This window comes from Ahaetulla prasina, chromosome 4 (assembly GCF_028640845.1).
Source record: "Ahaetulla prasina isolate Xishuangbanna chromosome 4, ASM2864084v1, whole genome shotgun sequence".
Taxonomy (NCBI): domain Eukaryota; kingdom Metazoa; phylum Chordata; class Lepidosauria; order Squamata; family Colubridae; genus Ahaetulla; species Ahaetulla prasina.
Window position 1 is genome coordinate 101,328,550 of NC_080542.1, and position 14,895 is coordinate 101,343,444.

General features: G+C 36.3%; 2 protein-coding genes across 5 annotated transcripts in view; both read left to right on the forward strand.

The window, feature by feature from the left end:
- The window catches only part of HACL1 (2-hydroxyacyl-CoA lyase 1), a 27,610-nt gene extending 22,746 nt beyond the window's left edge, over positions 1-4,864 (forward strand). Inside the window, exons 13-17 of one of the 2 annotated variants that reach the window (XM_058179843.1) lie at positions 115-269; positions 2,165-2,323; positions 2,471-2,578; positions 3,884-4,070; positions 4,308-4,864. In XM_058179843.1, coding sequence (XP_058035826.1) covers positions 115-269; positions 2,165-2,323; positions 2,471-2,578; positions 3,884-4,070; positions 4,308-4,340 — 642 coding nt within the window. In that variant the 3' untranslated portion in view covers positions 4,341-4,864. Of the gene's footprint in view, positions 1-114; positions 270-2,164; positions 2,324-2,442; positions 2,579-3,883; positions 4,071-4,307 lie in introns of those variants that run through there. The other variant, XM_058179845.1, reaches the window with a different exon arrangement.
- Positions 4,865-8,650: 3,786 nt separating this feature from the next.
- Positions 8,651-14,895, forward strand: part of COLQ (collagen like tail subunit of asymmetric acetylcholinesterase) — a 66,516-nt gene continuing 60,271 nt past the window's right edge. The window contains exon 1 of one of the 3 annotated variants that reach the window (XM_058179848.1): positions 8,651-12,872. In XM_058179848.1, the coding sequence (XP_058035831.1) occupies positions 12,767-12,872 (106 nt within the window). In that variant the 5' untranslated portion in view covers positions 8,651-12,766. Of the gene's footprint in view, positions 12,900-14,895 lie in introns of all 3 variants that reach the window. The other 2 variants (XM_058179850.1, XM_058179851.1) reach the window with 2 other exon arrangements.

Below are 14,895 nucleotides of genomic sequence, written 5' to 3' on the forward strand. Positions count from 1 at the left end.
TGGTGATCAGAGATTCAAATGGGAAAAATGTATAAACATTCATAAAATACAAAATTCTGATGTTCAGGAACAGTTGAGCCAGCAGAACATCATTCATTTTCTCATTCATTTTAGGCACTATCACTAGAAAAACAGCTGCCAATGAATTACTATACAGTATTCCATCATGTGAGGAAACTTTTGCCAAAGGATTGTATTCTGATCAGCGAGGGAGCAAATACAATGGATATTGGGCGTACCATGCTCCCAAATTATTTTCCTCGGCACAGGTAAATATATATTAGTTTCCTTCTGAGTAAATACTTCGCCAATGTGTACACAATTTGCCTGGAAGGACAATTACAATTAATTTATATTTACATTCCTGATATTAGCACATGTTGATAAACACATTATTTACTTCAATTTACATTTTTTCCTCCATACTTTACCATCCAGATAAAGTTTTTAAATAAATATAAATAATAAAAGGAACATATTATTTATATCATTCTTGGTATGCCAACAGGGAATACCAAACAGGAAAGTACTGTTTCTTATGAGGAGTAGTTCCCCCCCCCTCAGGTTAACGATTAAAAATTTTCTATAAAATAATGTGTTTTATAAAATTAGTTAAATAAATGGAATTAACCTTCCAGAAATGAACAAATTGTTCCATCAGACTTTTAATTCAACAGATAATTTCTAGAACATAGGAAGACGTGTTTCTACCCATTTTCCTTTCCAAAAACTATAACTTTCAAAAGTTTTATCTGAAAGATTGAAGAATCTTCCAGAACAATCTGAAAGGTTTTGTACGCTCCCAAGAATTCTTCCCAATAATTTATATCCAGAATCAATAAAAAATTACTTCAAATCAAATTTACTTACTTATTCTTTGAATTGAAACTTCAGTAAGTTCTGTTGAAAGTTGCAGTGTATTTGGTGAAACATACTTTATTTGGATGTCCTAAAAACTAACAGTAACTTTTAATTTGATAATTTAAATTATCTTGAAACAATAGCTCTAGAGCCATCTACAGCAGACATTTACCAACATGTTTATAATAAATCGGGTGATCTTCAGCAAAAGAAATTCACTAGAACAGATATATCAGTGTGATATAAATTGAAACAAGTTCTGTGTTTAGTCTCAAATTATAAAGCACACAGTATTTTCATTAGATGAAGAATATATTGTGAGTAATATTTTTCTTTGTTAATCAATCAGTACAGTTAGTCCTCAGGTTATGATGTAAGTGGGATTGGAAATTTGCTTGCTAAGCCACGTGCTTGTAAAGCTATTATCACGTTGTTTAGCAATGGCTGTCCTGGTTGCCATTTATTACCAGAGTATTGCACAGGTTGTTAAGTAGGGGGGGATTGTTGGTGGGGAACGCTGCAGGCAGGCACATGTTAGGGACTATAGATAGGTGGGAGATGCTACGTCATACTCCATAGCAGAGCTCTTGAGAGAAAAACTTACAATCTTCTCTATCAGCTTCCTTATTGACTTTGCTTATGCACAGCTGACAGAGAAAGCCGCAAATGGCAAACGTGATTGTAGCAAGTTGCAACATCATATTCTCAAGATACCTAGATTGTGCCTGGATTGCTATCACATGACTATGGGGACACTGAAAGTGGCAGATTCACAGACTGATTGCAACTCTCCTTTGATTAATGCAGTTGCAATTTTGAACAGCTGCTGAATGAGTGGTTGAAACCCAAAGTCCACCTGTAATAAGTATACATGCAAGCATTGGAGAGTGGAATTTTTAATCAGTTTAATCAGCATGAGCTTTGAAATTTCATAATTCAACTTGAAAGCAAGCAGCTAAAAAAGTTGTGTTGTAATTAACAGATTGTAGAAAACCTTTGAAATGTTGATCTGTGACCATAATAAAAATTATCTGTCTATCTAGAACAGCTTTGTTCTTGTCACAAGCCGAGCATTTATTAATTACTTGCATAAATCAGTATTATTCATATCTATCTATCTATCTATCTATCTATCTATCTATCTATCTATCTATCTATCTATCTATCTATCTATCTGGTATTTGTAAAGATATTCCTTATATCCTTAAGAAGTTGGGATAGTGGATGTGAATTAAGAAATCTCCAGCAGAAAACATGCTATGATGAAAAATATAAATTTATCTAAAATATATATTCCCTGTAGGCTGGATGCTGGTACCTTTGGGACAATGGGAGTCGGACTTGGTTTTGCAATTGCAGCTGCTATGGTTGCTAAAACCTGTAATCCTGAACAGCGAGTGATCTGTATAGAAGGCGATAGTGCATTTGGTTTTTCTGGTATGGAAGTGGAAACTATTTGCAGGTAAAACTTTTGTACTGCCAAATTTTATTTTAAAACAAAAGCAAAAACCTTTTGCTGTACAAAGTGAGAATTTCTACCATATTATAGTTAGAAAAAATTCCTTCAGAACTGTCTTTCAGATGAGTTCCTTTTCATTAATCACTACAGGCATAACTTGCCAATCATTATAATCATAATCAACAACAATGGAATATACAATGGCTTGGACTCAAACACTTGGAAGGATCTGCTGAAGTTTGGAGAACCTTCTACACAGTAAGTTCTTTGGCATTGACTTTAATTAGTCTTTAGAATATTTAATTTCTTTCTCTTACAAATTGGATGTTGTACTTAAAGCATTAAAACAATAAAATATTGTTTCAACTTCATCAAACTCTAAATGAGTTAAATGAAATAACGATGGGTGCCATGTTATACTACTTCTCACACTAACTGAGATTACCTATGCTACATATAGCAGTAACACCCTTTTCCCATAAATGTGCTCTCTTGTAGTTATTCTTCTAGGTCAATGTTTCTCAAATTTGGGAGCTTTTAGCTGAAAGTTAAAAAGTCCACACATCCCAAATTTGCCAAATTTGAGAAACAATGACCTAGGTGCTTTAGAGTAGAAATTCCAAATTCCCTTTCTGCACTGGCCATACTACCTTGAGCAGTTGAACTTTCAAAACTCCTGGAATATCTCAGAACACTCCTATCTTCTGGAAGGAAAGATGGTCATGATTTTTGTTTTTTCTGTTTTTAATTGGGATAAGTAGAGTTCCTTTCCTACTGAAAAATCAAAAAATAAAATAATACTATCCTTAAGAAAGGAGAACCCCAAAATGGGGTATACTTTGCATTCCTAGCATTTCCAATCATTGTCAGTATGGCAGAGGTGAAATATTACCCTGCATCTAACTACTTTTGCCAGGTATCCCCATCTAAGGTCTTGCACATTTCCAAACAGCTGCAGGGAATTCAGAAATGTGTAATTCGCTACTTCTGGAAAACGCCAAACTTGAGAATGCTGGTACAATCTATGCTGGCCTAGATAAGAAAAAAGTTTTCATAAATGGAAGGTAGAGAAGATGATAGTACTTATACAATAGTGCTTACTTTAGCTAAGTAAAATCTAAGCATTGAAAAGATGCAGATCAAATAATTGCCGTGGTCAATGCTTCTGATAAAGGAGAATATTTGCAACTTAAGGTTGAAATGAGGGGTTCTTACTACTTCCATTGTGAAAGAACTTCCATTCTGAGAACTTTAATTACTAAATAAATTCCACTGAGATTTAAAAATCTATTAGAGAGCTTTGTTGAAATCTTCTAGAATGCTTTGAAACTGAATAGAAGAGATCAAAAAGCTGTTTCTTCACCACTGGGATTTCTTCTTCAATAAGATCCTGTTTTAATATGCTCATAGTAATTAATTGGGTCCTGAGCAATTTCTCTGAGGCATTGGGAAAATGAAGTTCTACTTATTTAGCAAATTAACAGTGACCTTTTATGATGTTTGATTTCCTGCTTAAGACTCTTAACCCACTACCCTAAGCCAAATCCTTTCACTTAATTTCAGTGCACCTCCAGTAGCTTTGTTGCCAGATGCTCGCTATGAGCAAATTATGTCTGCCTTTGGTGGCAAAGGGTACATTGTACAAACACCAGAAGAATTACAAGCTGCCCTGAAAATAAGCTTAGCAGAAAAGCTTACTCCTTCTCTCCTTAATGTCATGATCAACCCACTATCAGGCAGAAAAAAGCAAGTAAGTGTTTGTGGAATTTGTCGTTATTCTTGACTTTTTAATGTTAACATTACTTCCATTATCTGAAGAATAGATCAGGATATCGCTTTTATTAAACATGCACAAAGTGATTGATGTTTAGAAAGTTTTTCAGTATATCCTTGAACACGACAGTGTGCTATACCTTGTGTCTGTATAACATTTCTTGTCGTTTCTTATCCTGAAATGTTGAGTATTGCTACTCCTTTATATTCTCAGGATTTTCACTGGCTGACCCGTTCTAACATGTAACAGAAGATGAAAATACCAGAAGCAAAATCCTAGGGTAAACGCAAGAGATGTCCAGATTCCACAGCATAAGTACAGTTGCTAGCTGTTCTTACAAATGGTCGTGTTGATTGCCATATGTAAGAAAGGATTTGATAATTACACACAGATCTACATTTTGTAATTTTGGGAGAGAAAAGACATCTAGCTTCTAACTTATTTCTTTTTCCACTGCTTGTATCAACTTTTGAAAGCATTTACTTCAATGCCTGCCCATTGATCTTAAAAACAAGAGGTACCTAACGTACTGATTTACTTTTGATTTCTATGTAATTTTACAGCATGGGGGTGCAACAGAGCCCTCTTTGTGTCTTTCATTAGAGAAACCTTCCCAAACTATGTATCATCTAGATGTATGACTTAACTCCTGTTAAAATCCTTAGTTGCTTAAAAACTGCTGGAGTATGCATTTTGCATTCTGATTTTAATTGTTGCCCTTTTATAACACTGAATATTTTTTTCCCCAAATTAAATTATCTTGTTCTCTCTGCCATTTGCATTCTTATTTGTGTTTACTGTTTAAATTGGTTTTGTAGTATGCTTTACTAACTTTAATTGCATATCATAGAGTTTGTGTAAGTTGAGTGGCCAAATACATTTTTTTTAAAAAGTCGTATTGTTATGGATCTTCTCATAGGTACCATAGAGAAGTTAGCAAAAACTTGAAACCAAATAAATATGAAAGATTTGATTAATTTATGCTTTAGTACTAAATAGTTTATGTATTTTAATCTAGAAAGAAGTTGGATATGTTTTAATTCCAGATCTGCAATTTATAACATATCAATTTTATACAATTTTTTTGGGAATAAATATTTCTTCAAAACCTAGATAAAATCACCAGAGGGCGCCATTTATTCAAAATTCCTTTAAAAGTAAAAAAAAATGCAGTATGTTGTTTTTAAAGGAATTATTTATTTCTTTGAATTAGAATCAGAATAGAACTGGAATGGATCTTGGAGGTCTTATATTGCCGACTCCTGCTCAAGCAGGAAACCCTATACCATTTTAGATAAATGGTTGTTCAATCTCTTCTTAAAAACTTCCAGTGTTGGAGCATCAGCAACTTCTGGAGACAAGTTGTTCCACTAATTAATTGTTCTAACTGTCAGGAAATTTCTCCTTAGTTCTAAGTTGAAAGCTGATGAAAACTTTTTTTAGATAATAAAAAAGAAATTTGAAGATTTTTTAGTCCCAGTATAGGCAGCCACTATTATAGCATCCCTGACAACCTCCTTTAAAACTTATTCAGCGATGAGAAATAAATTTATGAATCCTCAAAAAAAAAAAAGGGGGGGGGATAAGAATATTAAAGAATAAAGGTATTGAGGAAGCAATGTATCAACATGGTAGCACCAAGGATAGAAGAGAATGAAGAGGTATAGTGAATTGTGTTGGTCTAAGCTGGAATTAGATTTCCTTTTCATGTGTATGATGAAAACTCAGAAATCTTGGTTGAAGATTTAAGCATTATTTCTCCTTGATGCTAAACAGAAATAAAAATATCAAATGCAGCTCTCAGATGTGTGACATAGCTTGGCAGGGATACTGCTATGCTTTTTAAGCAAACTTGAAAAATGGGAAGCATTTTTAAGGAGTTTCTGCTGAGATTGGTATGTGCACAAGTTAATTGTAAGAATTTTTTAAATTTATATGTTTGTATACTTAAAAAAATATTGGGACTTATTGGGATTTATACAAAAAACTGGACATTAAGGTTAGCAAACTACAGCACTATGTATGCGTGAAAGAAACTGCAGGACAAACACGAAATTCTGGAAAGCTGGCAACAGCACTTCAGTGAAATCTCTAACATCAAATTTTTACACACACTAATTCCTGATGGCTTGCCCAATGCTGGTCCATTCCATCACATCTTTCTGGAAGTGGTTACAAAGGAACTTATGACATGAAGAATTCAAAAGTGTCAAGCCCTGATGACCTACCAGCAGACATTTGGAAGCTGGAGGAATTTAGTGGCAAAGCAGCCAATTGGCTAACTAATTTCTTGAATGCCATTGTGGACTCTGGACACATAATTGCTGATTGGGTCATAGGTATCATAGTTCCCTTCTTCAAAACAAAGTTGACCCAGCAGATTGCTCTAACTATTGGTCAATTCACCTCCAAAGGTTCTAGCCCAACTGATGCCATCTTCATGGTCTGCGTGCTAATGGAGAAATCCTGAGAAAAGGAGAAACTATTGTACTTGGCTTTCCTTAACCTTGAAAAAGCCTTAGCATCAGCTAATCTGGCAGGTGCTACATGATCATGGTGTGCCTGAGCAACTGATAAAATGTGTCTAGATGCTTTATACAAATAAAGCAGATGCTTTATACAAATACAAGCAGTCATGTAATGTGCACTGCAGGCCCTTCCTATAGCTTTTCTGTGAAAGTTGGTATTCACTATTATCACCATTACTGTTGATTCTCATGGTTACTATCATGAAAGAACTGCAACATGATATCCCCTGGGTGTTGCTTTATGCCGATGAAATGCTCGCAGCTGCCACTAGAGAAGAACTAAAGCAAAATGTATAGACATGGAACAATCGCCAATTTGGCCTGTGCTTCAACCTCAGGAAGACTGAATATATAGAGATCAGGATGAGCACCTTCGCCCTATAAGTCAGTGGTAAAGATTAGGAAAGACCAACATCTGTTACTTAGGATCCCATCCAGTGGTGAAATCCATTCTTTTTACTACTGGTTCAGTGGGCGTGGCTTGGTGGGTGTGGTGTGGCTTGGTGGGCATGGCTTGATGGACATGGCAGGGGAAATATACTGCAAAAACTCCATTCCCAACCCACTCCAGGGGAAGCATACTGCAAAATCTCCATTCCCACCCCACTCCTGGGGGAAGGATATTGCAAAATCTCCATTCCCACCCCATTCTGGGGCCAGCCAGAGGTAGTATTTGGCGGTTCTCCAAACTACTAAAAATTTCCTCTACCAGTTCTTTGAACTGCTCAAAATTTCCACTCCCGGTTCTCCAGAACCTGTCAGAACTTGCTGGATTTCACCCCTGATCCCATCTACAAAGTGACAACAGTATTAATGATGAAGTGCATGCAAGAGTGAAGTATGGTTACAATGAAAGGAGATCACCGAAGTATTCTGCGAGTGACACATGCCAATCTATCTAAAATCAAAGGTATATAAAACAATGGTATGCCCAGTAGCTTTATACGGTACTGAGATCTGGCCACTACCAAATTCACTGAGCCCTTTTTATGGAGCATGTGCATGCTTGGAGATGTGCATGCTTTGCTGGTGATTAGGTGTTTCTTTTGACCATGTCAGCAATGAGACAGTACAGCATCAAATGGGCATTGAACCAATACCTAAGAAAATGCAGGAGAAATGCCTACAGTAGTATGGTCTTGTCCTATGAGTAACACTCTCACTATTGCCTGCATTGCCTTCCACTTTAACACAGATGGCAAGTAAAAGGCCAAAGCAAAGATGGCAAAACACAATTTTTAAAAAATTGCCCAGTTGGATCCAGATACTGCATTTGATCATGCAATATGATATTTGTCAATCTGAAAAGTGAACCTCTGCACTTAGGAATAACACTAGAAAGATGATGATGATGATACTTAAAATATACAAACTTTATAAATAGAATAAAAAATAGAAAATTTACTTTATTTCCTAGGCTACTGACCAGTGGTCACCAACTGGTGGTCCATGGACCACTGGTGGCTGGCGAGAAAATTTTGGTGGCTGCAGAAAAATTATTTGCATTTTTATATTGCACTAAATCAGGGGTCCACAAAGTACAAACCCTGGGCCGGATACATGCAATGAACATTTGTGTTGTTGCAGAGAGTCTTCCCCCTTTTTGTGCAGGTTGGAGGGGGGGAGAAATTCCAATTTAGAGTCTGCTTCAGCCTCCTGCAGGGCTTTGGGTGAAGGCTGGGAGGGAAGTGCCGCTGCTGACGAAGAACCAGAGGGCCTTGTTCCAGTGGGACTGTATCATGGCCTGGAACTGGCTGACCATCTCAGTCCACTGAGCCTCCAGGCGCCAGTACTTGATCTTGCACTCCCGCAGGTCTTCCCTCTGCTTGGAAAGCCTATGCTCGTAGTTCTCAGTGACATGCTTCTGCTGAGCCTCCTTCTCGGTCAGATACAATTTGAACTGTTTTGCCAACTCTTTCTTGTGGCTGCTTAGCTCAAACAATTGCTTCCTGTTGAGGTCCTAAGGAGTCCGGGTAGGCAGGTGAGGAGCGGCTGGGAGGGGAGAGGTGAGTAGAGGCTGGTGAGGCACCCCTTGATGTGAGTGACATTGAGTTGGCCACGCCCAACCAGTCACATGACCACCTACCCATGCCCACCGAACTGGTCATTAGATCATATTAGTGGTCCGTGGGATTTAAAATTATGAATTTAGTGATCCCTGAGGTCCGAAAGGTTGGAGACCCCTGGCCTAGACCACTAACTCACTTTGTCTCCATTTCACATTTAAGTAACTTGAAGTAGCAGCTTCATCTCAGTGTTTTTAGTGTTTGCAGCCCACTCTGAAAAATTGTTTGATGAGCTTACTAATAAATGAAAGTTGTGTACTTTCAGAAGAAACTAAGGTTGCTGCCCATGCATTATCTTCTCTTCTTAACCACAGATGAAAAAGTTATCAAGTTAAAATTGAGGAGACAGAAAAAACAATCCTTTATTGAACCACTGCCAACTCAAAAAGAAGCCTCAATAGTACACTAAGCTTAAATACATTTTGAAAAGTGATTGACAGCATTTCTGCCAATATAAATAGTTATTTAAATGATGAAACTCCAGGATTACAAAATTTTATGAGAGTTTCATGATCTCACTTGAGATTTCAATTTTATTTTAGTGAGAACTCCTTAAGTGACCAGCAGATGGTATTTTATTGATCCCTAATCTATGACATTTTATGGTTTCTGTGTGATCTCAAAAATTGAAATGACACAAATTTAATGATACGGAATTTAAGGATTCAGATAGTTTTCTTGGAAAACTGGGGACTATTTTACAAAGAAGTGTTGGAAGGTATAACATGGAAAGAACAACATATTAGAGTCACATATATGTCTTGATTTACTATTTGGCCTGGTTTTTTTATTATTATTATTTACAAAAATCTTTTGTAAGATTTTGTTGCACATATGTCTCATTCCTTGAAGTAAAAATCAGAATAAGAAAGAAAGAGAAAAAGAAATGTCAATACCATTAACCTTGGTATCCTTCTAGAGCAGTTTCAGGGTTTGGGAGTGGGAGGGCTCTGTGTTGTCCTGATTCATTTCCTTCATCTGTGATCACTCTCAGTGTTGATAGGAAGTGAAAGGTCCAACCCACATCCCTTTTTGAGGGTCTGTCAGGATTTGATACTTTCGCATTTCTGTTTAACTTCTACATGAAGCCGTGGGCAAGATTATCTGCCACCACAGGCTGAGAAATCAATATGCTGATCACCCAGCTATATATCTCGGTCTGTGGTGAGTTAAGCAATGCTATAAAACCCCTCTTGCAGTGCTTGGAGGCTGTTAAGGGCAGGATTGAGAAGAACAGGTTGAAACAACCCTGAGAAGATGGAATGGCTCTGGGTTTGGGGTTCTTTGGTCCATGGACAACTGACACCTTTGTTCTGGATTGGATGGCACTGCCCCAGATTGATGGGATGCATAATCTGAGGGTTCTTCTGGACTCATGACTCCTGCTTGAGGAGCAAGTAGCACTCTTGGCCAGGAGGGTCTAGACACAACTGAGGGTTGTGCATCAGTTACGTCTTTCCTAGATCAACAGTTCCTGTCCACAGCCACCCATGCATTAATCACCTCCTGTCTTGACTATTACAAAGCATTCTACAGAGGGCTGTCCTTGAAAATATTTGGAAGTTTCAATTGGTTCAAAATGTGATGGATTGCATGGTTTAGTGCAGGCCTAGATGTGCACATGTATCATCTTTTTGTAGGAAGTGTACTGATTTTCTTCCAATTCAAGATGCTGGTTGCCACCTTCAAAGCCTTATATGGTTTGGGATCAGATTTCTTGAAGGACCATCTTTTCCCTTTAACATTTACCTGATTCACCAGAGTAGGGAGGCTGGAAATGCTACTGGTTCATCCCCTAGGAGGTCCATTTAGTGGAACCAAGACGAAAGACCTCCGCCATGATGCTTGCTCCCTATGGAACATCTTACTTGCGGAGATAAAATTGCCCCCAGTTTGACACATTTTCACAAGGCCCTGAAGACCTAGTTTTGCCAATGGACTTGGCCCTAGAGTAGGATGGAACCCATCAAATGATTCATTTGACTGTTTTTGCCAAGAGATAGGGGATTATTCCTTTTAATTGCTTTTTATATTGGGTTTTTATCCTTGTAAGCCACAGTCTATCAATGAGTTAAGCAGCCATATAAGTTTTCCTAAATAAATAACAAAAGAGGAACCAAAAAGAATGGTGCTCTTCAGCTATGACTATAATTGGCATGCAATTACTGATCCTCTATAGCAGAATTAATTGGTAATCAAGAGGTGGCTTGGATTATAATTCTTTTATAATTGAGTGAGGGAGAGGAAGACTTCAATATCCTTTGCTTGCACTGTTCCTGCTTTTTGAAGAGAAGATCTGAAAATCTAAGCTAATTGTGATCAGTTATGAGATCTTTGGAAATCAATAGCATAAAAATATGTCTGTAGAGACTGGCATTAAAGTTTTATAGCTTCTGTGTAAGAGTCACATAGAAAATGCCATACCAGTAAGTAGAAATAAAATGTTCTCTCTTATCCATATTTCAGGTATAACAGGGATAATCTAGACTCCAGCATATCTTTATCATTGCAACTTGGCCAAAGGATTAATCCCTTAGAGCAGTACTTTCCAAACTGTTCTATTTAGAGATCTTGACATTCCTTGGAAGTTTATTAGGTCTTCCCCATAACTGCAGACTGGTTTCTCTGAAAAACATTTTGTCCTTCAGTAATAATATAGTTGTTTTCTTATTAAAATGTTGCAGAAAAAGGGTTTGGCTGAAGCCCATGGCAAATTCTGATTCACAATTCATATATTTATTTATTTATTTATTTATTTATTTGTTCATATTTTTATACCGCCTTTCTCCGAAGACTCAGGGCGGTGTACAGCCAATAAAATGACAGAAATCCTAAACAAATTAAAATACTATAACAAATTTAAAAATCTGATTCGACCGCTGTATACTTAAAATATTAGCTAAAATTTTATCAAAAACTAAAACCCTATTAAAACCCTATTAAAACCCACTAAAACCCCCATACTAAAATCAATCAGGCCAGCCCCGCTTGGTGAAAAAAGAAAATCTTGAGCTCATATAGAACATGAAGTACATTTGTAACACAAAATTCTCTATAAGATGGAAAGTTTTAAACAGATAGAGAAAACTGGTTATTTTAGTTACTGAAAATTCAAAATACCTTTCTTGAAGAATGGTTATTCCTGCATCATTATAATAATTCAGACTTAAATGATATTTACTAGAAAAGGGATCTCCAACTTCTTTTTACTAGTAGATTATTTGAAATTTTAAAAACATAGCTTCAACATTCTTAGGAGTACCTGAGTGCAAGACCAAATGGGGATTGTGGGGTGGATAACACCACGGTATGCGAATTTGGAGAGATGTAGAGTTTGGCCCATTTGTTGGCCTACTGATTACTATCAGTAGAATATACAAAAAGAGATAGATTTTTGGTTAATGTTAAAGCCAAAAAGGTGACTAGTTGGTAGTTTGAGCTTTGATCTGAACACAAAATAAATAAATTAAAGCATTCTTATGCATTGACAAAGATTTTGGAGAAAAAATCCATTACATGTACAAAGTACTAATTAACCAAAACGTTAATTGAGGCTTGTGGGCACCAGGCTGATATTGAATAGCACTCTAGTACCTCAATTTAATGTGTTAAATCACACAAAGTTTTGAAATGAATTATAGACATGGAAACACTATGAAAAAAACATGAGGTTACTATCTGCATGTCCCGGATGTTGAAATTGTTAATGGAGTTATCTTCATTCATGAATGGATTTAGCTCAGTGATCATCTAGTTATCAATCAGAGACATGGCTTTCCCACTCAGCTTCATACCACACCCTCCCTCTCTTCATTAATGTTCTGGCTATGTTTTAATAGCTGGTATTTGTGATGGGGGCATCTGATCCAATGCTTGAGTTAAATATAGCCCTGTCTAGTGTAAGGAGAAGATTTAATGGGAAATGGTTAGCATTCTTTCTCCCTAAAGAACAAGAGGGAGAGGGAGAGAGAGACGAGAGAGACATGCACACATAAACATCTTGAACCAGTGAGAGGCTGAAGGAGAAAAGGCAAGCAGAAAAGACAGTGGTCAAGAAATCATACAGCTCGCAGCCAGAATGGTTATCCTCAGCTGGATTGCTCTGGGATTTTATCTTCAGCTCTTTTTCTGCTGGGCTTTGTCTCAAACCTCTTTTGTCGACAGTGTCTTCTCCATTTCAGCAGGTAAATGACAACCTTGCTTTCCTCTTGGTGAGTTACATATCTTCTCTTAGGTGATTTTTTTGAAACATGTTTTTTGTTTCCAATCCCTCTAATCACTAAGGCTTTGAGAAACTTGATTGCAAATGTAAATGAAGCCGTAGTTCCCCTATATCTATCTATCTATCTATCTATCTATCTATCTATCTATCTATCTATCTATCTATCTATCTATCTATCTATCTATCTTATTTCAGGATCTAAGAGTGAATATCTCCTATTTAACAGTAAACCAATCACATTCCCAGGAAATATGCTCTTTCCTGTAATATAGGTCTAGTGCTTTATTTTGACACTTTATATTCCCTTGAAGATGTTATTTAACTTTAATTTAATTATTTAATTATATTGTATTATCCATTTTGTTAATATATCCCTGACTTTATCCTGCATTGTTGGACATAACCAGGATAAACATCTTATGAAAAATAATACTCAAACTATCAAAACTCAGATAACTTTGATAGCTAATTGCTAAAAAAAAAACACTGCATGGAAAAACCTGACCATCACCCAGTGTGAATTGTCTGAGTGGAAGGAGTCTTATTTACTATTCTAATCCTAGGCTTTCCTTCAGATGTATGCAGTGGAAAGAAGACAGGGAATAGGCAATACCTTTTTTTTTTTCAATTTCAATTTAACTTCATTCTCAGGGGGAAAAGGTTTCTTTATCAGTCAGCATAATGGAAGTCCCAACTACTGGAATGGAAAGCAACAATTTAAAAATTTAACTTTACTTTTGAATTCATGCTAACTAAATGATCGCTTGTCTGAATGACATTAGTTACTACAATGTGTAATTTTAAAGGTGAATTTCACAGCTTTCTCAAAAGGGATATTAACTTCCTAAAATCATTAAAGGCATCGGAGGGAGGCAATCTGAAGAAATTCTTTTAAGAATTAGGCTGGATGTAACTATTGTGTAATATTTCTTTAAAATATTGACTTCAGATGTAGGTTTTTGGTAACTGGTGAAACTTGAGTATAACTTCATTGCTCAACTACACATTTATGCCAATGCTGTACTATATATATTAGAGTTATGAAGTAGTTATTAAAAATATTAGTTTTTTATTGGAAAACATTTAAAATTTGTAGAAATTATATTTAAATAAAAAATACTGTTTAAAACTCTGCCATCTTTCCCTTCTTATCTTTGTTGATTCATATATGTTTATTTAAAGAAACAAATAATATTGTACTCATAAATGGAACTAACAGTAATATAGTATATAGAACAGTGCTTACTGAGATACCCTTTTAAAGTTCACAAATTCATTTTGTGCAGGGATCAAATACCAATTTGCAGAGGTCAAAGGAAGGACTGGAAGGGGAATAAAATCTTATTGTTATTTTTGCATGTCTGCTTTTTCTTTTCTCGCTTTTAAATCTTTTAAAAAATATATTAAAACAAACATAAAGTTTGGATAACCATCATCTGCTGACTTCTTGCAAAAGTTCCATCTTTTTTTGTGTACTTGATGCTTCAAAACATCTATGCCGAATACACATAGCAAATGTCTAACAGAGATGCTGCGCAGCAGCAGGGAGAATCCCACTCTCTTATTTCTATCTCGTACAAGTAAAGGCATCCTCTCAGGAAATGCTAATTTAAAATGTACAAATGAACAAACAAACTAACTGACGTATCTAAATAGGCCTATTAAGCAGAGTATCAAACAAATGCAGCTTGGGAGAAAAATAATTGACTTATCACCATGAGATCATGTTGTTGTGATAAATAGACATGGTTTTACCATGGGTTCATTCCCCCAACCCAACATCTCCAAAACTAGGCGCCATCTTGTGTCCAGAAATAGTAGTTGATGCTCTTGGCTCTGTCTATCCGGATTTCTTGATGCTGAAACATCACTTCTAAAGGAAATGCTTCAAGGTTTTAGGTTTCATGAGGTAACATGTGGCCATGATTCTTCATTTCCATCTGGCTCTGCTATAGCAGTTGAGTTACTAACAACAAATCTGCAAG